The sequence below is a fragment of the Psammomys obesus genome, unplaced genomic scaffold, assembly GCF_907164565.1.
Source record: "Psammomys obesus unplaced genomic scaffold, mPsaObe1.curated_primary_1811, whole genome shotgun sequence".
Taxonomy (NCBI): domain Eukaryota; kingdom Metazoa; phylum Chordata; class Mammalia; order Rodentia; family Muridae; genus Psammomys; species Psammomys obesus.
The window spans coordinates 6006547-6031894 of record NW_026596109.1 but is presented as its reverse complement, the minus strand read 5'-3'; the positions used below and the strand labels follow the sequence as shown (position 1 = coordinate 6031894).

Here is a 25348-nt window from a genome sequence, read left to right as displayed (position 1 = left end):
CACACACACACACACACACACACACACACACACACACACACACACACACTATAAGTGTGACAGTTCTGAGAGGAAAAGTTTCCCCAATGCAAGCGTTGCAGCTCTGGAAAGAAAGGTATCCTGCCTGTCAGGAGCCAGGGACTATCACAAAGTCACACCTCACAACGAACCTCACACAGGAGATTTATTGGGAAAGAGTCAAGAGTTTGGCTGCCTCTGCTTGGACCAGAAACAGCAAAGAACTGAGCAGGAGCCAGGCTTCATATAGGGTTTCTTGAGGGGTGGGAAATGTGGAACTTTCCAGAGTAGCCTGGGATTGGTGGAATTTTGTGCCTCATCTGCTTGGGCTTTTTTTCTTCTCCTTTTTCCTGTTGGCCACTTGTGTCTCCAGAGCTGTGGCCATTAGAGCAGTTTGTACCACAAGGGGCTTTCACATCCCACCACCACCACCAGCAACAACATCAACAAGCTGTATCTATTTCTACCATTATCCTTGTATTCCTGGTCCAGTTCTTTGTACTATGATGCAAGAACATGGAAATCTGGACCCTCATCCATGCCTAGCACAGCAGGAACAACCTAAAAACATGAACACAAAGAAAATAAGCAAACACTTAACTGTTGGATGAATGTTCATTATTTCTGACAATTTGAACAATGATGTTGTTCAATCTAAACAAAGCATTTTTCTCCAAGGACTTCAGAATGCTCAGTATGAGTTTTCTTTCTTTTTTTAATAAATTTTTATTTTTTATATTAATTACAGTTTATTTACTGTGTATCCCAGTTGTAGCCCTCTCCTTCAGTCCTTCCCAATTCCACCCTCCCTCCTTCATCTCCTCCCTGCCCCTAAGTCCATTGATAGGGGAGGTCCTCTTCCCCTTCCATCTGACCCTAGTTTATCATGTCTCATCAGGACTGGCTGCAATGTCCTCCTCTGTGGCCTAGCAAGGATGCTCCTCTCTCGGCAGGAAGGAAGGTCAAAGAGCCAGCCACTGAGTTCATATCAGAGACAGTCCCTGTTCCCCTTACTAAGCTGCCATGGGCTATGCCTGAGCAGGGGTTCTAGGTTATATCCTTGGTTGGAGAATCAGTCTCAGAAAAGACCCCTGTGCTCTGATATATTTGGTCCCTGTGGAGCTCCTGTCCTCTCCAGGTCTTACTAACTTCCCCTTCTTTCATATGATTCCCTGTACTCTGCCCAAAGTTTGATTATGAGTCTCAGCGTCTGCTCTGACACACTGCTAGGTAGAGTCTTTCAGAGGCCTTCTGTGGTAGGCTCCTGTCCTGTTTCCTGTTTTCTCCTTCTTCCAATGTCGATCCCATTTGTCTTTCTGAGTGAGGGTTGATCATCTTACCCCGGAACCTCCCTTCTTGAGTGTTGAACATTGCTGTTCAACCGAGAACAGGTAGGGCATATATGCATCAGTCAGCCCCCACAAACAGCGGGTGTTCAGAGTATGCACAACGTCCTCCTTCAGCCTTAGCTACCTTTGTTTTGCCTCTGTCTTGCAGAGATAAAAGAACCTTCGAACCTTATCCTAGTACCTTAGAAACTAAGATGTAGCCATTGTTGTTATGTTGTGCAATTGGTTGTCTTTCTGGATAGGGCTATCAGGGAAATCAGGGAATGTTTTCCTCTCTTACACTGTCAGCTGACTCCCCTAGTGCACTGTAGCAACAGGATCCGTTCAGCCTGGTGTTCCCATTCATGATGGCTGTGAAAACGCCATCAACTCCATGTTGGGTGCTCATTGTGTTTGGTCTTTAAACATCGCCTTCACACCTCAGCTGCAGTTAACCTGTAAGGAACAGATGATACGCTATCATCTTTACAAGAGAAAGCAATCAGGGGAGAATTCAAGAAATGTGTCTTGAATTCTCAGCTGAGTGAGGGGATGGTGTTTGTGGATAACACAGTAAATTACTCGGTGTAAATCAAGGCAGTTTTGACAAACTTGCTACTATTCAAAATTTGTATTACCATTAAGCAGTCCCAATTGTTTAAAAGTTAGTTTTGTGAGGTAGCAAGTTAGAGATCATCAGGGAAGGAGGTCTTTGGGGATGGACCCCTCCCTCTTAATCAGCAGCTTGTAAAGCCAAAAGTGAAATTTCAAGACTGTTTGTTGCTCAAAAGAATGAGATCGGGGTCATAGTTCCCTTCCTTGATGGGGATGTCATTCATTCTGAACTGTCTGGAAGGCCATCATTGATAGCTTCCTAAACCTTTTAAGTATATGATCTGGGGGCTGGAGAGATGCGTGAGTGGTTAAAAGCACTGGCTGCCCCTCCAGAGGACCTGGGTTCGATTCCCAGAACCCACATGGCAACTAACAATCATCTGTAACTCCAATTTTAGGGGATCCAGTGCTCCTGGTCTCGGTGGGCATCAGGCACGTGGTACACAGACATATATGCAGGCAAACACACACATAAAACAGAAATAACTCTCGATTATGATCTGTGGGGCATTCTTAAGGAATAAGAATACAGTTGTCCTTTCTAAAGAAAGGACAATTCAAAAGGGCCCTGTCGATCACTTGGATAGGCAAAAGTCCCTCAAGAAAAGCTGCCTTGGGTAGAGGGTTTACAGGCAGTATAAAGTCTTCCTAAGATATAAGTCAGATTGATTTATACTACCAGGCACGAGATTACTCTTTCGAAGTGGGCCTTCAATCCAATCAGAAAGCTGTTAGTTACCCTCGTCACACATCTTGCCAGTCAGTCATTGTTAGAGCTCACAGAAGTCTTAGCTGGGTAAGACTATTGATTGCTCTCCACTCCCCCACACCCAGCATCCTGCATAGCCCCTTCTGGAACTATGACAGCTATGAGCAAAGTGTGTGCTCTCTTTAGCAACAGAGCCTTACTGTTCGGTTTGGGTGGGCAACTGTATTACTTAGTGTTCTTCATTGTTGCAATAAAAGCACCATGACCAAGCCAACTTAAAGAAGAGAGCATTTGCTTGAACTTATGTTTTCAGAGAGATAAGAGTGCTATGGCACGAATCATGGGAGTAGATGGCAGTCATGGCAGCAGGAACAGCTCTGAGCTCACATCTCAAACCACAGGCAGAAGGCTGAGAGTGATCTGGGAATGATGCCAGAGAAAACCTCAGAGCCCATTCCTAGTAACATACTTCTCCAGCAATGTCACAGCTTCCAAACTGGGGACCAAGTGTCCAAATGCCCAAGACTATGGGGGACATCTCATTCAAATCACCACAGCAACCAAAATCAATGGTAATAGCCTTATTGTTTTGGAGGATGGTCTCTGGGACCATCCCCAACAATTTAAAGAAAATAGCCCTACACTAGGCTTTTTATTTGGAATCTGAGAGGAGCATTATCTTTTGTGTAGGGAAAACTCAATTATATATATATATATATATATATATATATATATATATATATATATATTTCAAGTACAAACACTTATATGAATGCATTTATTCAGGAAGCTTATAAAATAATAGGCTTCCATATATCCTTTTCAAGTGTACTCAGTGTTAGTTATTCCTCTCTCTCTACCCATTCCTCTCTCTGGCTAAGAACTGGTGCCAAGCAAGCTCATAGGCTGTAGGGGTGAACCTAGCGCCATTGTTTCGCTAAATGGACACAGCATCAAGTAAGCTTTTAAGTATGTATCTGTGCGCCTGCAGTTTAGTGCGGCTCTCAGTACTCACCAGAGGAACGATGCTCTGCCCTGGATGCCCTGGATGGTGGTCGCTTCAGACACTTACAACTGGTCAAAGCGCAGAGAGTACGTCTGTGGGGCGCTTAGCCGTCTCATAGCCCCCTTTCCTCAAGGCTCAGAAACATTGCAGAATATTACAGAGAGCTATAGATTTTAATCTAAGTGTTTTGATAGCAAAACGGTGTCTTCTGGACACGACGGAACAGTTGCATTCAGAGGCACATTGCGCGGAGTCAAGCCAGGCAGTGGTCCAGCAGGGATGGGGGAGGGGCCTGTGAGGCTCCACCCCCAGCTGAGGAGCTTTTGACAGTTGATGGAGGCCAGGGGAGGGGTTTTCTTTATTGCTGTGTCTCTGATAGGTTGACTCTTTGCCAGTGGAGGCCTTCACAGCCATGGGCACATGGACAGCATTAATTAGATTTAGTGGGTTATTAAAAAAAAAAAAAAAAAAAAAGAGGAAGAACAAGGATGTGAAGTTAGAAGGGAGCACATGAGGGGAGGGCCAGAGGCAAGGAAGACTTCAAGCCGGAAGCGGTGCAGAGTGGATGTGATCAAACCACACTGCACACGTGTGTCCTCGAAGAATAAATGCAAATAAGATTTTTTTAAAGTAGGATAAGATATTGGTCAGTACAGTTGCAGCCATCCCGGCTGAAGAGAAGATACTCTAAGGAGAAATACTTACTCCCCCACCCCCAGCCTCTCAGACTCTTGAAAGGATGGATCCCAAAGAATTAACATTTCCCCAGGAAGGGCTTGCGGCAGGAAGGGGTTGCCTGAAGCCCTGCTGTTAGAGCCACCTTCCCCCAGGGCAGGTTTAGGAGTTTGGACGGTGGGTCGGATACTAGCTGATGGTCAGCCTCGGCCAGGCTGCTTTGTATGTTTTCCTCTACCTACCCATACTCCCCGCAGCTAAACCTAAACCTCAAGCGCCCCAAGATGGACTTGGGGGTCACCGGACTCCTTTCTTTGTTCCTCCTCCCAGTGTGGGCACACTGAACACATCTTTCTCTGCTTTTCCCTGTTACTTGTTTCTTTAGTTGGTGTTTTGGGAGTGGACGGGGAGTTTGAGTCCTTGGGGCTGCCTGAACAGAGACTTTGACCCTAACCACTGCTGTGACACAGTGGCTCCTCTGGCCACGTCCACCCTCATCCCTTGAGACTGTGCTTTCATGTCCAGTAAACTGCATATTTTCTACACTATCTGTGCCTTGTTTGATTTTTTTTTTTTCTAATTCTTTGAGAATTTTGTACAATGTACTTTGGTCATTTTCACCTACCTCCCCTAATTCTTCCCAGATCTACCCTTTGTCTACCCAACATACACACACACACACACACACACACACACACACACACATATATACATGTATGTATATGTGTATACATATATGACACACACATGCATATATATGTACATATATGCATGTATGTATATAAATGTGTATACACACACATATATATGTTGTTAGTACAGTTTGTACTGTTTATATAGCACACATTCTTGGATGTGTGACCGTTCACTGGCATATAGTCAGCCTACCAGGGGTCATACTTTTAGAAAGAATGGTTCTCCCTTTCCCAGAAACTATTAATTGCCAATACCTCCTTAGGTAATGGTAGGACTTCCTGCCCACCTACCACGTCCATATTGGCATTTTGTTTGGTTTGAGCCTTGTGCATGCTATGCTGTGAGTTCATACATGCAATATGCCCTGCTTTGTCCCCAGAATTGTGTTTCCCATAGTCATCTACCTCCTCTGCCTCTGCCATTCTTTCCACTCTTTCTTTTTTCTTTTTCCCTTCCACCCTTTCTACAATGACCCCCTGAGCCTTTGGAGGACGGGATATTGATGTCCCATTAATGGCTGAGTACTCCAGATCTTTCATTCTTTGCACCTTGACAAGCTGTGGGTCTCTGTATTACTGTAAAAAGAAACTTCTCTGTTGGGGGTTGAGAGATTGACCTATGAGTATACTGATAGGTCAGTGCGCGCGCACACACACACACACACACACACACACACACACACACAAAATGAAAATAAATCTTTAAAAGGCAAAGCAAGACAAAAATACCAAAGTTATCTTAAAAGGTTATTAAAATAATCTTGCTTTTCCAACTTGATATTTACGGCAAGCTGACATTATTATATATTAACCACTGAAACAAACAGCAGCAGGAAACCATGTGTGAAATGAGCTGTATTTTATTGAGCCAGACACCCACTGTGGGGTTGCAGCTGTGTGGCTGGTTGCTCAAGGCTGAAACATCCCCTTTTGGGAGGGTGTGAGGAGGATCAGGAAATTCACAAGGATGTGACAGAAACACAGAAGGCCCAGGAGGCACTTCCTGAAGGTCCAGCAGTAAGGAAATGCTGGGAGAAGAGAACCAAATTTGCAGAAGGTGGGAAGGTGCTAGGGAATGCAGGGAATGCAGCTTTGTGAGTGGTCATGGGGATGCAGCTGTCGTCTATAAGGAACCCCTCATTCATGCTGTTGTGGCAAACACCAAACAACGCTTTTCGCTCACCAGCTGGGTTTGATGGTTTTTGTTTGTTTGTTTGTTTGTTTGTTTTTTAGTTCCCTGTTTGGGCTTGAATAGACACGTGTCCAGTTTCTCCAGGAAAAGTCCTACAACACAAATGCAAAGCAACATCACTCTGCCTAATTGTTTTTATTATGTAAAAATAGTTTTCATAAAATACATTATTTGTGATAACATGTAGTGGTTTTATTTCCCTTAAATGTTTTATTTTAAAATGTTTTTAAATATTAACAGGTTTTCTCCATGTGAACAAATGCTCTTTGAAATTCTTGTGTGTGTGTGTGTGTGTGTGTGTGTGCGTGTGTATATAGATGTGTTTCTGTCATGGTACTCATACATATGGGGGATCAGAGGACAACTTGCAGGAGTCACTTCTCTCCCAGGAATTAAACTCAGGCTGTTAGCATAGGCCATCTTGATGGCTCATATGTGTGTGTGTGTGTGTGTGTGTGTGTGTGTGTGTGTGTATTTGTTAGTTACCATTTCTCACATAATAAATATTTATCGTATGTATTATAGCTTAGTTATTATAAATATATTTTTTAATTCTATAGAAACAAGAAGAAGAATATTGGGACCTAGTCTCTTAAATCTGGGAGGATGTTATTTCCAGGGGAAAACACACCTGGCTTGCCTCTCTTTGCTTCTGAATAAGACAGCCATTACTGGGACTTGCTTGAGGGCTGGAGTTCAGCACAGTTGGTCTGGAGCAGGACTTTACAAATCTGCCAGAGCATATTCTTCTACTCCTACCTCTGTGCCTTTAGTCTTGAAGGCTAGGTCACTCATCACCAGGTGCTCCTTGAATGCTCAACATGCCTAAGTAAAGAATGAGGTGTGAATCTGTCCCCAAATTTTAAACAGAAGAGATAGCGGTCTCCTTGCTTTATCACCCACTGGGCACCAGTAGATCCAAGAGTCAGAGCTTCTTGCAAAAGAAATGTCTAGTATCTGTTACAAAATATTTTTATAAAAAAAAAAAACATTTGTCACTATTTCCTCATAGTATCTTTACATGAATCTCATCTCAGAGTGAGTTAGCCCCCCATATGGATTAAGAAGTGTTTCATCTTAAACTCTAACCTCTACTTCATTAAGTGGGTAGATCCTTATGAAACTTTCACTTGTGCTTGAAAACTGAGATGCAAGCAAGTGCTTTAGCTGTGTTTCCAAACAATTTTACGTCTGCATTATCAAAGTAAAGTGACCTAAGGATAATATATTTGCATAGTTAATTAACATGTATTCCTTCTTTTGTTTTGGTTTCAAAATGCCTTATCTCGTATAAATTTATGAAGTGGTTTCCCAGCATCCACTGAGCAAAATCAAACCCAGTATAAGGTGTGCTTGGTAGCTAGACGATCCACCATCGTCATTTGTTGGAAGCATCATTGTTGGTTATTATCTCAAGTGCAAAGGAAAGCTTGGGACTCCCTGTACTGGTTATACTGGTTTCTTGCCTTGGTAGGTAGGGAAATAGGTTAATGGTAGATGGAGAATTGTAAGACCTGGGGTCTCACAGCTCAGGAGTTTAAGATCGCGCCCTTCCCAGAAACTCTCACAGACCACGCAACTCATTGCAAAAGCAAGAGGTTTAATTTAACCATAGCACAATGGGGTCACCCCTGCCGGTCAGCAAAGAGTGGCCCCGGGAGACAAAGGCTTTAGGTTTTTAAAAGAAAAATTGCGGGAAATTTGAAGTTGCAGTTTTGGCAATTTAGGATTGGATGAGGAAGCTATAAAGTAAGATAATTGGTTAGTCTTAGGTGCTCAAGCTTGGGCAGTCCTGCCAAGTGTGGATGCAGCTGCAATTGAAGGTGGGGTGGTTAGCTCACCCTTGATGATTTGGCTGGAGGTCAGGAGCTACTCAGAAGGATTGAGGCCATCTGGGTTCGTTGCTAAGAAACACTATCTTGAAGATAAGGGTCTGGCTGTTCTTTCTGCTGAGTGAAGGTCATTGCTTGCTTGCTTTTTTTTTTTTTTTTTTTTATAACTGTCCTCACAGATAGGGTCATATTCCTCCATTCTCTGGAAAGGTACCAAGAGGCTTTAGCTTAACCTGGACCTAAAACTCAAAACTATAGGCTTTAGAAGATGTATAGGTTACAGTTAGCCTAACCCTTTCAGAACCACAGGCTTCAAGTCAGAGACTGCATTTGAGAGAGAGAGAGAGAGAGAGAGAGAGAGAGAGAGAAGTACAGTGCTGTTGAGCTGGTTAGGAAAGAAGCTGAAAGCTACTGCAGACTTTAGTGAGATTTTCAGCATATTTAGGTCCCAGTTCACCCTCTGGAGGTCTGTGCTCATTTGTGAATAATCCAAATGGATATGAAGGCAGCATGGAAAGGGTGCTGCTGAGCGACACCACTATCGGGAACCAGGAAAGTCTTGGTGTGGGCCCCACCCTCTGCATAGAACATGCATGAGAACAAACAGAGATCATCAGTGGAGGGAGAATTTGGGAACAGATAGCGCATGAAGAAAGTAGACTTGAAAGAAAACAGTCATTCAAAGATGTTAGTTGGAAAAATTGAAAGACAAACAACCACAAGTATATTATAGTGAGAGTAAATTGCAAAAATATCTGCTCAATCCTTCCCTTCCCTCCTTTCCTTCCTTCCTTCCTTCCTTCCTTCCTTCCTTCCTTCCTTCCTTCCTTCCTTCCTTCCTTTCTTCTGTTTCTTTACAGTGCTAAGCTTTAAGCCGTGGGCCTTGAGCTCACTAGGCAAGTACACTGACTGAGCTATATCCCCAGCCCTTGGTGTTTGAGACAGGGTCTAATTATGTGGTCAAGCTGGCCCAGCACTCCGGACTCTCCAGCCTTAGCCTTTAAAGTGCTGAGGCTGATTAGACTAGAGGCCTGCTCCAGCATACCAGTTTTAGCAAACACATATTGTGAAAATTAAAGGTTGAGAGGAAGTTTCTATAAGAAGTCAAATTTTAAAAATTTATTTGATTATTATATCATCATCATCATCATCATCATTACTGTTATTTGAGACAGGCTCTCACGTAGCCCAGGGTTGGCCTCCGATTTCTGAGTAGCTGAGGCTGGTCTGGAACTCCCAATCAATTCTCCTGCCTTTACCTCCCAAGTGTTGGAATTTCAGGTGTACCCTATCACACCCTGCTTGGCTCAACTATCTTATTTTTTTTTCCCCCAAAATTGAAACAAAATGTTTTTATGTGTATGTGTGTCTGTGCACCCAGGGGAAGCCTGGTGCCCAAGGATGCCAGAAGAGGGTTCCCTAAGAACTGTGATTACTTACAGACAACTGTTAACTACCATGTGGGTGTTGGGAATCAAATGCAGGTCCTCTGGAAGAGCAGACAGTGCTCTTAATCACTTAGCCATCTCTTCAGCCCTGGGTCAGCTATTTTACATATATATATATATTATTTATTTATTTTAAAGATATGTAATTTATTTATTTCATTCAGTCTTCATGAGAACATGACTGTGGCCTATTTTACTTTTCAGGAAAGAGGCTGATGACATTGCGTGCTTGCCAAATTCACATTCACACTTGAAAAGAAAGAGCATGATCCCTTGCCCTAAACTACAATGCACGGCCCCTCAGAAGAAAGGTCTTCAAAAGCTGGGATAGCGTGTAGGTGGAGAAGAGGTCTGCACCTTTGGCCTGGGAAAGCACTGTCAGTTGTGAGAGCCCCAGATTGGTGGGTGAGAACCAGATTGCTCACTGTGGGAGCATCAGAGAGACCAGAAGAAAACCAAACAACTGTTTGTTGCTGTGTTTTAGCTTTTTCACTTTTAGAGTGAAAGGACCAGACCTGACCCCGTCCCCCAAAAAGCCATCAGTCCCAGGAACTAGGCCATAGGTCACCAGTTCCAGGAATAAAAAAACCATAAAATTTGCCACTGAAGGAATAGCCTGGAGGTAACCATAAGAATGGGAAGGTATCTTATCTCAGGGTGGGGCATCTGTGCTGGGCAGCCCACCCACCAAACATTACTGAGGTCTACATATAGCTCACTCAATATTTGTTATGTTAGTTAGCCAATCACTTTGTAACAAGCTTGCCCTTGCTGAATATCACCCAACTGTGTAACTGCTAAGCTGGGAATTCCCGGTTCTTGCTCAAACCCCAAATAAAAACCCTGCCATGTAGCTGCTGGGGCTCTCTTCTCTGATCCACTGCATTGGTGACCATACAGAGATGGAGCTTAAGCCCGAATAGCTCTTTGCTCTTGCATATGTGGTCTGGCTCCTGGTGGTCTTTGGGGACCTTAAGATCTGGACTCAACAAGAGTCCCTAGAAAGACAGGTTGAGTGATGCTGCCAAGAAGGAAAGTGCTCATTCCTTAAGCTTGTTAATATATAAATGTCTGATCTGTTGACTTTTAAAAAATCATTTCCATACACTGGCTAATTCTCCAGACTTAAAAAAAAAAAAGTTCATTGAGCCAGTGCTTCATTTTTTAACCCAAGATCCATTGGATTCTGACCTCCTACCATATGTGCTCTGCAAAGTCACTCAGACTAACAATGACTACAATTGATGATGTGCACTGGGATGCTAGCTTATTTTTTGGAGAGAAACCTTTCACTTCTTCTGATGTCTGACTGCCGAAAAAAATAATATAAAAATTGTTTTAGTGAAGGAATAAAAAGGGCACATATAACCAATAGAGCCCTGTTGGCTTAGGGAGGCTCCTGGTTGGGTTCCTAGCGCTGGTAATTGGCTGTTTAGTACTGACTGTACTTGCTGGAGAGCTGGTGAATGAATATTTTATAAGGTAAGAGGGAGAAGCGAGGTCTCATTCTGGGCAGCTGCCAAGTCTAAATCTCTTCCTTTGATGTTCTGGCTCAGCTTTCAGCTGCCTGTGGCCGAAATGTCTCACAATTAACTTAAACGAGGGTGCGAACTCCAATTCATGGTTTTATTTTTCAGACTCTTTTTGCTGAGGTCCTATTCCTGAGAACAGCACGGCACATTTTGTTCCAGACGCTCAGACTTTCGGCTGCGACCGCAAGTGCGCCTCTTAAACATTAAGCTGTGAATTGTCTAGCAGGCGTTTAGTTAATCCAACAAAACCCTGAGCCACGGCACCACCGGCATTATCATTACCACATCAAGGGAAAGCTGCTGCTTTGTAAAACCGGTAACGTAGTTAAGGTGCCTGGGACCATGGGGTTCACACCTAAGTCTTCCAGGCACCCAGGACTGGAAACATCAACTGCTCTGCACATTTAGCCTCCTTTTGCCTAACCGTGTAGACCTTATTCCTGCATGTCCCATGCTATGTGTGTCCCTCAGAGTCACTTCACTCACTGCTCTTCTCTTAGTGAAAAGCTGCCAGTAGCTCCTCAGGGTTGGAGTACACTTCCTTACCAGAGAGCTACCATGGACTCTCCAATCTTGGTGTGACCTCTTATCCCTTGTAAATCTCTTCCTCTACTCTTCCATCTTTTGAAGTTCTCTGTGCCTCCATCACTGTCTAGAGGAAGTTGTCATTTCCTTTCAGGAAGCCTTCCACAAGTTCCTCCAGGGGATAAAGTCATTCTGGAATTTTCTTGGGATAACATGTTCTAATCCGTGCTGTAGTCTCATGCTAATCTTCCTGTCTCAGCTTCTGCAGTTCTGGGGTACAGAGGTGTCCTGCCATCATTTCCATAAGACCCTAGTCCTCAAGGGTTGAGATGTGATAATTGGCAGGTGGGTAAGCACAGTGAACCAGAGCCTTGCTTGTAAGTAAAGGATTAGATGCCATTGTTAGGTTGACTATGCACTCTGTAGTCTTCAGTCTGGTAAGGGGGGAAGAAAATGTAAAAGCTGGAGAACAGCCAACACATAAACTGAGAGTGATCAGAGGAGAGAGGATGCAGAAGGGCCCCGGGGAAGGATGAGACCTGAGTTTTGCTGAAGAGAACATAGGGTGTTCCACAGTGGGGAAAGTGGGAAAGCCAACACTCAGGAAGAGGAAGCTTGGCTGTTTCTTTCTTGCAAGACTGAGAATAGTGAATAACACTCTCCTGATTAATTAACTGTTCTAAGTTCTTATTCTATATTCTTAAATTGCTGCGGCTGCTCAAGTTCACCACTGAACTGATCTCAATTACAGCACATGGCAATATGCCAGTAAACTACCTTTTCCAGTTTTTAACTGCTTTTGTATTTTAAGGTTTTACTTACCAACACAACCTGGGAGGGACGGTGAGAAATTATTCTACTGACTAGAAGTTAGAACTGTGAAAGGAAGTCTTCTCGACAGCAGACTTTCTATATGGTAAAGCTATTTCTTCATTTGACTCATTTCTACCAGGCTGCTGTTTGATTTCAGGGCCATCGTCTGAGAAAGAAACAGTTGACAAAAGCATACTGTCAGCTCACTACTTCCTCCCCTGATAATCAAATCCAGATTCTAAACTTGGGTTTGGAGACAGGCAAATCCTGGACATGGTCATTATTCTACATAGACCCCCTAAAGCACTATCAGAAAAAGCCTAGGAATGTATTTAAAAACTACATTTGGTTTTAGTGAAAAGAAAGACATCAAAACATTTTTAAATTGTGAAGCCTTGACTGGGTTTTCCATTTGTTAAAATCTTTCTGATACGAATTACATGTAATTTTCCCCTTAAGATTATACCATTGCTAATTCTCTCCATATGCGAGCAATTTGTGTTTGACCTTTAACGAATGTCCTCTAGGCAGATGACTTGCCATCCCAGAGCAATGCCACAGCGTCATTTCACATGCACACAAAGACTTGAAAGCTCCATAAAAATAAACGAGCCATGATACAAGAGGCATTAGCCAGCAGAAGAGCTATTTCAGCCCTGTAAACTTCAATGCCCATACATTCAAAAACCTCACCGGGTCACTTTAGTGCTAAATTCATAGAAACAAAATGGTAAACACACATGTTTTATTTGCTAAGCTGCCAAGCTTTGTATTCTGGGTAAGAGTTGGGTCAGGAAAAGCTAGTCAAAGGCACACGGGAGTGTGCATGATCTTAGGTGCTACAGGCACATTTACTGTTAAGCATCATGTATATTTAATAGCACAATGTCTACTTTAGTGTCCTTAAAAGCCTGTATTCACTTTATAGTTTCCATTATTGAAGAGCCAATGTTGAGTTCTCTTGTAATTCTGTAAAGTGCAGGCAACCCACAAGAGTGTCTAGATTTAGCCAGTGGTCCCATGGGACCACGGTAATTATTATGAAATCATTAATTCTATCTCAGCACTTTCAACTGACAGGTACGCATAACAGTAATTGCAGCTAATGAATGCTGTTCAATTTATTAAATGTAAAATGAAAACCAGTATTATTGTATATGCAGCGCTGAAGCATATTAGCATTCATCATTTCTGTGTGCCATGTGGAATTATGCTGTCTTATATGATATATATCCAGAATATGTTGCCATATGTTTCTAGAACTTTATCAAAAAGTGGTCTAGGAAATTCTACCTCTCTAACTAAAAACCAAATCAAAATAATTAGTACCCAAAGTCATATTTACTCAGCATGTATGTTTATGTGACTTCTGTTTTGAATAAACAGGACTTTTTTCTTGGGCTCATCTCTTTTCGACCAGTCCTCAAAAGCGTGACAGAAGCTTCTAGTTGTTTGAAATCTTCATCTTGTTCTTTCTCTCAGGTTTTAGGAGTAGAACTTTTGTGGCTAGAAACACAGCCTGTTTCATGATTTTAAAATGCCAGGACATTTTAAAGTCTCTCATTTTCAGTTACTCAAAGTAAACTGCGTAGACATTTGCAAGTGCAAAGAAAGTAGAATTTTTGAAAGTATAGGATGAAACGGTATCGTTTTGAGGATCCCAGAGGCATCTGCTGCCAATATGTATGCTCTGGCCATCCCGCTGTCCGATGTAAACAGTCACGATTAGTTTATACCGGGGAATCGTTAATTCCTTGACCCGGGCTTTAATAACCTAGAAATTGCATAAAAGGTGGGGGGAGTTATTTAGTCACGTTAAATCTCAAAATTGTTAAACACAGTGTCTGACATGGAAGCAAAAGGGAGGATAATTTGGAAAGGATGAAGCAGACCAAAAGAAGGGCGGCAAGGAGGATGAGGGCACAATGAGAGAAGGGAGCGTAAGGACATATGAATGTGAAAATGAAGCTCACACTCAGTAGGCTAACTTTAAAAAATATGAATTAAAAAATTTTAAAGACAATAGCATGGTACATTGTAGGTATTTTCAGTATCTCACAGAAACACAAGTGAACTTTCCTTCAAGTACTGTCCTCATGGGACAGGAATCAAGAAACAAAATGACAACATTAGCAATAAACTGACATTTTCTAAGTGTACAGAAAGGCACTGTAGTTGTTAAAAAAATAGAACTGTGTTTAAAGACCACGTATATGGCAAGGAGAAAACAGTGCTTACAGTGTTGTAGTTACCAAAAATAAGTTCCGAAGGTGAAGCAGTTTGGGGGTAAGGTGATGGTTCACGGGTAAAACACTTGTACAAATGTGAGGACCCGAGTTCAAGTCCCCCAAACCCAAGTAAACGTCAAGTATGGTAGTGGGCATTTACAATCCCAGCTAACTTGGCTTATGCTGTGGTGAATGGCAAAGAGACTTTTTTAAACTTTTTTAAACAAGGTAGAGTGTGAAGACTAACGCCCAAGGTTGTCCTTTGACCTCTACACGTGTGCCGTGGCGTGTACATGCCCAAACTCACATACACAAACATGCGCACGTATGTATACGTCAAACAAATGCACAGGATGATTTTTTTTTTTAAGTGGCATGGGACTGGAGACATGGCTCAGCAGTCAAGAGCACTGTCTGAGTGAGTGAACGTCACTTCATTCCCAGTGCTCGTATCAGGCCGCTCACAACTGCCCTTAACTCCAACTCCAGCACCGAAGCCTTCTTCTGGCCTCCTTCAGTACTTGCACACATGTGGCTTGTACAAATATGTGCGTGTATGTGTGCGCAAACACGGACACACATACATAAATGAAAAAGAAATCTTTTTTAGAAAAAGAAGCTTTATACCAGCAATACTTAGTTATAAATGACATGCGCAGTGATAGTTTTAGACAGAGGCTTATCATATACACATCTTCCTATGCACTTAGAGTGGAGGAGCTGCTAACTATCTCTATGATATATAAGTGTGCCATCTTAACTGGTTCTGAAAGTTAATTCTTTCATTACAGAGCAGAAGGTGGGTTGTCCTTCAGCAAATACTGTGGTTATAAATCATACTGGGCAAACTGCCCTGTACCTCAGAGATTGTTTTAGTCATCTGTCTGCAGAACTCTGGCTCATACTCTGCTCCTTGTAGATACGTGGTTAGTACATCTTCCAAAATGCGATTGACAGTGGTCGCGGGAAAATGTTTGGTGGGACCTGGAAGTACATGAGGAATTTCTTTAGAAGTCATTTCTAATGGCATCCACCTACCTTATAGGTTCATAGAAAGAATACTGAAACATGAAGCCCTTTAGCCATCTGGGTGAGCCCCAGCTAAGGGAGCTAGAAGTCTGAATTAGTGTCAGGTTTTTCTGGAGAGAATGAGGGGCTAGTAAGTTCAGAATTTACCAGGCTACCCAAGGAATGAAGTGAGTTCTGCCGAGGTTCTCACTACAAGCTGCTCTTCATCAATTTCTGTGTTTGGTGGCTGCTTACTTCAAAGCTTTACCATCTTTCTAATCGGCTCCTCGGTGCTTACCCCCACCCATGCTGCTCTGATTGATCACACTGCAGCTAGAGAACTTGCTTGGAAAACCCAGATCTTAAAATGGCATTGACCTTATGGGTGTCTCTAGCTGTGTGCCTAACAGTGCTGCGGCCTTGTTCCAGCCACCATAGCAGCACAGGCTGCTTCAGTCTCATGGGCCCCATCTGCCATATAAAGATACTTATCGTTTCTTTACCCTTGTGGAATCATTCAAATGGAGCACCGGTCCCCATCTGTTTTTTAAGAAATATCCACTCAAGTTTCAATTCTGGCTCAAATGTCTTCTCCAGGTACTCTTCCCTCTTGTATCTCACCCCAGGTACAAAACACCTCTCACTTATTCTGGACATATGTCTCCTTACCTGTTGCTATCCTGGGCCCTAATCCACTTGAAAACAGGTAACGCCTACCTGCAATTCTCCCCAGTGAAATAGAGCAAGACGCTTTAAATTTAATCCCTGAGACCCACCCACATGGTGAAAGGAGAGAGAACCATTTTCCAAATGTCCTCTGGCCTCTGTGTGAGTGCTGTGGCAGTCTGCACGCTTGTTGCACATGTAGGAATAAATGTAATAAATATAAAAAATTGTTCAAAATTTTAAAAGAAAAGGAAAAAAAAAGGATAAGTGAGACAGAGTTTTATCCTTCTAGGAGTCTACCTCCACACTTACGGATAATTTCTGGTTTTAGTAAATTTAAACATTTTAAACATCAAAACCGCCACACAAATAATAGTTATGTTTTGCTAACCATATTTATGTGTCAGGGACCGTAATAAGCATGCATTTACCTCATAATGTCTTTCAGTAGATCTTTGAGGGGACTTTCACTCTTATATCTGTTCCACATATGGGAAAATGGAGATGTAAGGCCAGAATCACAGAATCACAGAGCTGGAAACATCTGTCCCAGGTTTTTCTGGCTTTAAAATTTACATTCTCAACCGTATTTCATCCACATTCAGATCAAAGTTGTAGATAAGTGGGACTCACTCTGGCAGCCCTGAAATTAGCTCTATGATCCTTCTGGTACCTGCCCATGGCTACACAAGATGCCAAGGCTTACAGTCTAGGGGATGGGTAATTGCTGAATCAATAAAGAGGAAGAGTTGGAATCAGGATGCTGTCCAATTCTCTTCTAGTAGTTAACATTATCTATCAGTGTTTATTCGTTAAGCCTATGTCAGATAAGGAGACGAGGCACACTCATGTTAGGATTTAACGACGGGCGCCTTCTGGGAGGTCTGAGAGAGAAATGGAAATCACAAGGGATAGGGTTGTCCCCTTCCACCAGAGGAAGCATGCCACCCTAAGCCTAAATGATTCAGGAAGGGAGCTTGGACTAGATCCCAGCAGGGCTGTATGGAGATGGCTCCCTTAAGGGCGCTGCGACCCTTGTCTGAGAGATGTAAGCAGCCGGAGATGAAGCCACGGCAAGCTGCCAGGCAGGTAAATCCCCAGGCCTCACACCGCTTACATTCCTGCCAAAGTTTCATTGGCCTTATCCAAGAGAAGGTTACAGCCTATGGTTGTAATCCAGTGAGGTCAGCCTCTTGAGGCTCATTAAGAATTTTTATTTTGATGATATAAGAATGGTTTAGTTCCATTTAAATCAGGGTAGGAAGCCAGGCATGGTGGTGCACACCTGTAATCTACACCCTGGGAAGGTAGAGACAGGGGGATTAGGAGTTCAAGGCTGGTCTTGGATACATAGTGAGTGTGAAACCAGCCTGGAATGTGTGAGACTCTGAAAAGAAAAACAAAAGGGAGAGGTTTGAATCAGGTAGGGGCCAAGTAAAGGAAATGTGATACAATTGTCTCTAGCAGCTAAAACATCTGTTCAACACAAACCTCAAACTGTGGAAGGCTCATCCTGCTCCTGCTCCCAGAAGCCAGAGATTGGGTATCAGAGACTAATTTCCCTACAGCAAGCCTGGATACCCCTAGATCTCTGTGTCTTTTGTATAAAATCCCCACTGTGCTCCTCCCTATACATGAGCAGCCATGGAGAACTGCCGGTTTGGGGGGGAGGGGTGGTTTGTTTAAGAGTTGTCCACTGTGCTCCAATGCATGGCCCCCCACACAGGAGTAAACGGACAGTACATGTTGGAGTCAATGGGTTATTGGAGTCTGTGGTTGGGGTGGAGCTGAGAGGAGGATAAGGGAAGGAGTTAAGGGTTAAGCTGGTGGAAACACAGCAGTGACTGATGAAATTCTCAAAGAACTAATATAAAGTATTTTTAATAAGATTTCCACTTGTACACTCTTATTGTGTAAAGTCAAATTTGAAGGTGTATTGAAAATATTAAAAAGTATGTCACTAGCCTGGACTAAATTACATAATTGTGTCATTCAGATAGACACCCATCCTTTTTTGCATCCACTCTTCTCACCAAGCGCTCACATCATAAGACCTTACTTGAGCAGTATATTCCCAGGGAACTCTTCTTCCTTCCATTAAGCCACCTGTCCTCACTGTTACACTTAGGAAGTGCATGGTTCTTCTAGTGCAGATAGTTGGTCAGTGTAGTGCCCCTCTGTCCCCGCTCACCCATGGGAGCAGCATCTGCCCTCCTTCTCGTCCTCATGGAATACTGGAGAATCCATCACTGCCACCCCTGAGCCCAAACACAGGTGATTGGCTCAGGGGTGGCACAGCTCTAGGCCACGCCAAAACAGCACTTTCTTAAGAGCTTTATTTCAAAGTGGAAGTGGGTGGAGAAAACAAACCAGCCTCTTGCTTGTAGCGAAAGCTATGGTTTGTAATCCCTGTGAACTGTCAGAGGCCATGTTTCTTCCAGGTTGGAAGGAAGGCCACAGTGGGAGAAGGAAGAAGCTGCTACACATATAGTTGCAGAAAGAGCATACGGGATTCGTGGAGCCTGGTTCTCTGTAGCACTCATGGTCTGCTGTAACGATGTCCTTTCCAAACACCGCGTACCCCTTTTTCTCACAAACATGAGTCTATCTTCAAAACTGTTTCTCTATGTGGAAATGAAGACTCATTCTTCACATTGTAGAGGCTCTTCCCCTACTCATCCAGATGGGGACACCCAAAGAGAGGGAAGCAAAGGCAAGACAGGCTCCTGAACTTACTTCCAGTGACAACTAACGGAATACACACAAAATGTGTCGTCTTCATTTTGAGATAATTCTTTTGCCTAAGGAAGAAAATGGTTTGGACTTCAAAAGATCCAAAACATGAGACAAAACTTAAACACAAACAAAACTAGATATAAGGAGGGATGGTGAAAACAATAACTAAACTCTCTGTGCCACAGCCTCCCCCCCAACTGGGATAACAAGAATTACTCCAAGTCAGGCCTGGCATCCCACACTTGGGGGGTGCAGGTTGGAGAGTCAGCACTGCAAGGCCTTCCTTGGCAATGTAGTGAGTTCAAGGCCAGCAGGAGCTATCTTGAGACCAAAACCAACAAAAGTTACTTTGTATTATTTTGTCCTACGATTTAAGGAGATAAAATATGTTTTAAATGGTTAGAAGAGTGCGTACCAAGCCATAAAGCGCTCCTTAGACATTCATTGTGATTATCTCCTGCAAGATGGCTGAGGACACCGAGGGACCTGCACAGGAAGGACCCTGAGAGAGTAACAGGTTCCAGCAGAGAAAACTTGATACAAGAGACTGGGGCTTGAGAACCTCACAGAAACTAAGCCCCAAGATTCTTTCTTTCTCTCTTTCTCTCCTCCCTAACTCTCTTCCTCATCCCCACCTCCTTCTTCCCCACCCACATCACCATTTTCCATCATGTCGGCTTCACTTACTATGGTAGCAAAGTTAGCCACTATGATGGGGCTCCTTGCCATCTTGACTGGGTCTGGGCTCTCCTAAAAGGCACACCTCTAGGCATGTCTTTGAAGGTGCTTCCAAAGAAGTTTAACTGAGGAAAAAAGGCGCAGTGTGAATGGATCACACTCTCCCATTGGCTATAGTCCCGGGCTGAATACAACGGGGGAAAGGAAAAAGCCATCAGAGCATCTTTATCGTTCTTTTTCTAACTGATCTGCCCAGATGTGAGAGAACAGCCTCCTACTACCATGGCTTCCTCATCATGATGGTCTGTACTCCCAAACCACGAGCCAAAAAGAAAACCTTTCTTCCTTACATTGCTTTTGTCCAGTATTGTGTCATAGTATAAGAAAAGAGACTAACTGAAACTCTTCACTGATGTGATGTTCACAGTCACCATCTTTATCAAAATAAATAAATAAATAAATAAATAAATAAATAAATAGATAGATAGATAGATAGATAGATAGATAAATAAATAAATAAATAAATAGCTATTTAAATTTAACCTGAGCTCCAGAAAAAAGTGCGGTGCAAATCGGACTCCATAATTCACGGGAGTCTCATTGACTAAAACAAGAGGCCTTCATGCTTAGTGATGTGTGCGAAGGCCTTAGCCCGTCCCTTTCAGCAGCAGTTGTGGTGAACGGGAAGCAATGTAGGTACAGCATTGTGCCGATTCTCACAGCATCCCTGCCACCTGCAGACCATAGTGTTATTTGCACACAAAGAAGCCATAACTCCAGGACGCTTTGCTTAAATGTCACCTTCCGGGGCACTATCGGAACTGGCATTCACGCTCGTCTACATTAGATGCCCCAGGCTGTCATTTTCTTCCATTCTCTCCTCTCTGTGCTTACTGAGCAAAGGTTAAAGGGTGTTTTATTCTAGGAAACAGAGCTCTTTTCTACTCTTTCCATTCCTCATGAACCATATTCATGTTTCACTTTATGTATGGTAGCTGTAAATCTCGCTTAGATAAAGGGATAAACACAGCATAACTTAAGATGTGTTTTGATTGGTGAGCTCTGAGCCACCTCTCCAGCTTCCATGATAAAAGGCCTTTGGGCTAGATTAAGTCTGCTCTTGAAAGCAGTCAGTCAGCTCTGCTAATAACTAAACTGTATTTCCAATTCTCCTTGCTCTTGGGTTTATTTTGCCTGTGGAAGGTACTCAGGGCCCTTACTAAAGGTTTTCTTATATCAGCTTGATGTAGAACTGGCCAGGAGACAGGGGAGTGAGGGTGACAGTTGGTCAAGCTCCTTTATTCAAAGGTCAGCTCTTTTGAAACTTAGACAGTTTGTTTATTTGCTCGAAGAAATTGTGAGAAAACAAAAAGCATAAAACTAACAAACACAGGGATTTGCATTTAAATTGATTTCTCTTCCTGCAGTTGGATTCCAGGCCTTTCTTCTGGACACTTGAGTCAAGAGTCCCAGGCTGCCTGTGAGAAGGACAGAGAGGGAGGTTGTGCTTCTCACTCACACATGGTGTCGGGATCGCTGCAGAAAACTGGCTATAAGACCCAGCAGGGTCAAGAGATGGCTTATAATTTTCCTGGGTTTAACAGGCCACAGGTGGAAATACCCTGGCCCACAGAGCCCTTCTTTACCCCATGGTAAGTCTCTATGGGATTTATGTAGGGCAGCAATTACATATGAATTCAGATAATCACAGGCAGGTACACACTTAAAGAAAACAAGCAGGTTTGTAAAGGAACAGGAGTGGGAAAAGGCACCTGGGAACGCAAGGGCAGGTGTGAAAACCTTTGTTTTCAAAGAACTAAAACCTCAATGGCAGTAGCTAAACATCTCTGCTAACAGGGGGCCACAGTCGGCTGCCTCTGCACTGAGGCATTTTTTTTTTTCCTACACCATCCACAACACTGGTTGGTTTTGAAGGATAAATATCGATGCACATCTCTTTCACACACATGCACACACACACACATACGTACAATAGCTCCATCCAGAAAGTCCCAGAGAACCTGAATTCAATCCTATATTATACACACTTACGGCATTCAGAGATTCATTTGAGATCTAAGAAAGAATGTTTTTGTTTTGTTTTGTTTTCTAGAGGCAACAGGTGTTGCTTCAAATTTGCAGTGCAAAATGGTAACTGTAACTCGCCACCAGCTTTCTAGAATTAAGGTCCCTTATCTAGGGCTGGAGACAATACCAAGATACCGTTGAGTCAGCACTGTGACTGAAGTGGAGGCTTGTGTCTGGATGAATGACAAAAAAAAGCACACCTAACTGGTAGGTGTTTTCCATCCGAACCGTAAGGCGAGAGGTTTCATCACGCTGGCTGGGCTCGTCGGCGTGAGACACAGTGCTGACAGAACTAAAAGCAGAGGAGGAAAGTGTTAGTGACAAGTCACAGTGCCAACAAAACAGAATGTTGCTTTGAGGGAGTATGTTCACATATGCAAAATTTACGGTAAGAAAGTTTCCAATTAAACCTCAGAAATAGCTCAATGACATACGCAAAGTCTGATACACTTTGAAGATGGGAATATTGAGATGGGAAGAAGGTACTGTCACAGAGTCTCACGGTCATGGTGCAAGTCCAGAGCAGGTGCTCCTGGGCAGATCGAAGTCTATGGGGCAGTGGAGTGCTTCAAAGAGCCATTGCCAATGGAGTGCCCCAACAAAGACACAAAGGCATAGCCCACAGTAAACAAAACTCACAAATCGGACTTGGGGGTGTATAAAGAAGCTTAAAATGTTGGAAAACAAATCCACACAGACAAAGGGTATTATAAGAAGATCTCATTGTGATACGTTCTGCCAAATCCCTTCAGAATCAAAAAGAGAAATGGGAAACTCACTCATCTATATGGTGAGAGAAACCGCAAGTCACCCAAACCATAGAAAGTCAATCAATGTCAGTTCTCTTCTCAGCATTAAAGAGAATTATCTCCAAGGCAATATGATCTGATGCAGGTGCTGAACAAGAAACCCAAGCAAGGAGGAGCCCCTGGTGAGCCCTGGGCACTGTGTAATTCAACCTAGCTCAGAGAAAAGCAAGTGGGCTAATGAGCCTACAAACGCTCTGCCCTGAATTCCCTCCATCTGTGAAGATGGAGGTTAAGACAGATGCCATTTCAAAGGCAATGCTATAACTCTCGTCTCTCTCTTTCTGTGTGTGTGTATCTATGGGTGTGAATGTGTATTCAGAGTGACCGTTTTTCCAAGAAAGGCTATCTTTTTGCTCTAGTTGAATAAGAAAGAGTTATTTGGGTTTCGTTTGCTTGATATTTTAGATAGGATCTCACTGACAGCCCTGGCTGGCTTGAAACTGTAGCATAGGCTGGCCTTGACCTAGCAGAGATCCACCAGCTCCTGAGTATTAGGATTAAAAGCATGCCAACCCCATGCCCAGCTTATTTGTTTTTAATCACTGGGATTTTTTTTTCTAAGTTTAAAATAACTTAGTCTGCAGATGTTTGAAATTAGTGCAATCTGAAAATTGACATTTCAGGAAAATCATATTTAGTCTATTTTAAAAAGTCCATAGTACAGTACAGCTTACAGGACAAATTAAAGTTCCCTCACAAAGTCCAAGGACATGGTGACATTCCAGCTGCCTTTGTCCAAGATGCATCTTTGTAGTGGCAAGTCTGTCTTCTTCCTTCTAACACCTGCTTTTCTCAGTTTCCTGCTGCTGTTTGAAGTAGCCGCCAACCAGGTAGGCCACTGTGGCTACTGGTGTTGTGGGCAGGACCCGAGATGACAGACAGCTTCTGCCTGTGGACCCCAACTACACTGAGTAAGCTTGTGATTCTGTGACAAGCCCATGTGCCCAGTATTGTGGATGCTGCTTTCAATTTGGGAAGACAACTCTGATCAGCTATGGTATTTCATCTTTCCGGCGTCATTTGATGCTGTAAAGAAGCCATCCTTCCATTCATTTTAGAGAGAAAAAGGAACAAGGCCAAGGACTTACTGTCACACAATTGGGAAAGGCAAGCTTTGATTTCAAATATCCCACTTATCTGCCAGTCGGAAAATCTAATGTGTGATTACACTAGGCAGAATGAAGAATGGGTAATGACTTCTGGAGCTAATGGTGGCCGCTTAGATATATGTGTGTGGGCAGCGAGCAGGGGTGTTCCCTGAAGCCTTTTCTGTCTTCTACTGGTATCAAGCTAAAAATTCACAGAATGCAGAGCTGATGCGCAATTCGTATTCGTTGGCCTTAAGATACAAAAGGAATGACCAGCCTCCTTATTGTTTTGCTTAGGGTTATTAAAGACTAGTAGTTAGTGCACTTTCTGATATTTTTGCTATGAAGATGGTGTCTGCTGTGGAGCTTTCAAAAGCCAGGGGTCAAAGTCTGATGCACTTGGAATTGGAAGTTTCACAGGGCTAGTCTGTCTGAATCATGGAAGATAGTTTCTTGGAGTCTTCTTTGTTTGTTTTGCGTATGTGTTTGCGAGTGTGTGTGTGTGTGTGTGTGTGTATGTTTGAGTGTGTATGATGTGTGAGTATTTGTGTGTATGTGAGTGTGTATATGATGTGTGAGTATGTTTCTATGTGTGTGTGTGTGAGTGTGTGTGCATATATATGCAGATGCATGTATAAACCTGAGGTTGATGTCAGGTGTCACCTCACAGATTGAGGCAGGGTCCCTTGCTGAACCCTGAGTTCCTGATTCATCTAGTTTGGCAAGCCAGCTTGCTCTGGAGGTCCCCTGTTTTTGCCCTCTGTTAGTGCCCTGGTATCCTTGCATCCATATGGCTCTTGTGGATTCTGGGAATCCTAACTCCAGCCTTTACCCTTGTGTGATGAGGGCTCTGCCCACCGAGCAGCCCAACAATCATGTAAAACATGTGTGCTCCTTGTAAAAACTGCAGAACACATGGGAAAGTAGAGAGTAAAATTACAGTCCTCGCCCCAGAGCTTAGGTAAACACTGTTAATTGAACAATTGTAATTTGTATACGTTAATCATAAATTGTATACGATTTTACATACACAATCCTACTTTGTTTTTGTTTTTTGTTTTTTGTTTTTTTGTTTGAAACTGTATCCTAGAAGCTTTCCATGTCAGTAGCAAATATACAGCCACAATAAAAATGTTAGCTTAATATGCAAACATTATGAATTTTACTTAACTGTTTCTTCTCCAGGCCATTTAAAATTGCTCCAAATATACCACCACTATTAGGGAACATTTGCCTGACAGTGACAGGGACTGAAAACAGTCTTTTCAGTATTGTTTCTTTCCTTTCTTGGTAACAGAGAGCTAAACTGGGAATGTTTTTGTCTAAATACAAGGCAAGTCCTGAGGTCCCTTTCTGTGCTGCTGGAGTTCTGAGGCTGATGAACCAGTGTGACACAACCAGAGCTATTTGGGCACAAAACTGAGAAAGATTTCTCAAAACAAAACAAAAGCCCAAATCAACAAATGTGAGTTACGCAGTAAGAGATTGTCTTCATTTTCTTCGTTCCTCGCCTGTGTGTAATAGCTCCATCCCAGGGGCTTCTTGACCTCATCTTAAATTATGAACAACGGAAGCCTAGGTCTCTGAACTGCCCCACTGGGCTTCATATATATATATATATATATATATATATATATATATATATATATATATATATAT

General features: G+C 42.9%; 1 protein-coding gene across 1 annotated transcript in view; it reads right to left on the bottom strand.

Moving 5' to 3' along the window:
- Positions 1-13885: 13885 nt before the first annotated feature.
- Positions 13886-25348, bottom strand: part of Dynlt5 (dynein light chain Tctex-type family member 5) — a 19729-nt gene continuing 8266 nt past the window's right edge. Inside the window, exons 3-5 of the mRNA XM_055629056.1 lie at positions 21993-22084; positions 15476-15600; positions 13886-14162 (exon numbers count right to left, since the gene is read on the bottom strand). Coding sequence (XP_055485031.1) covers positions 13959-14162; positions 15476-15600; positions 21993-22084 — 421 coding nt within the window. The 3' untranslated portion in view covers positions 13886-13958. The remainder of the gene's footprint in view (positions 14163-15475; positions 15601-21992; positions 22085-25348) is intronic.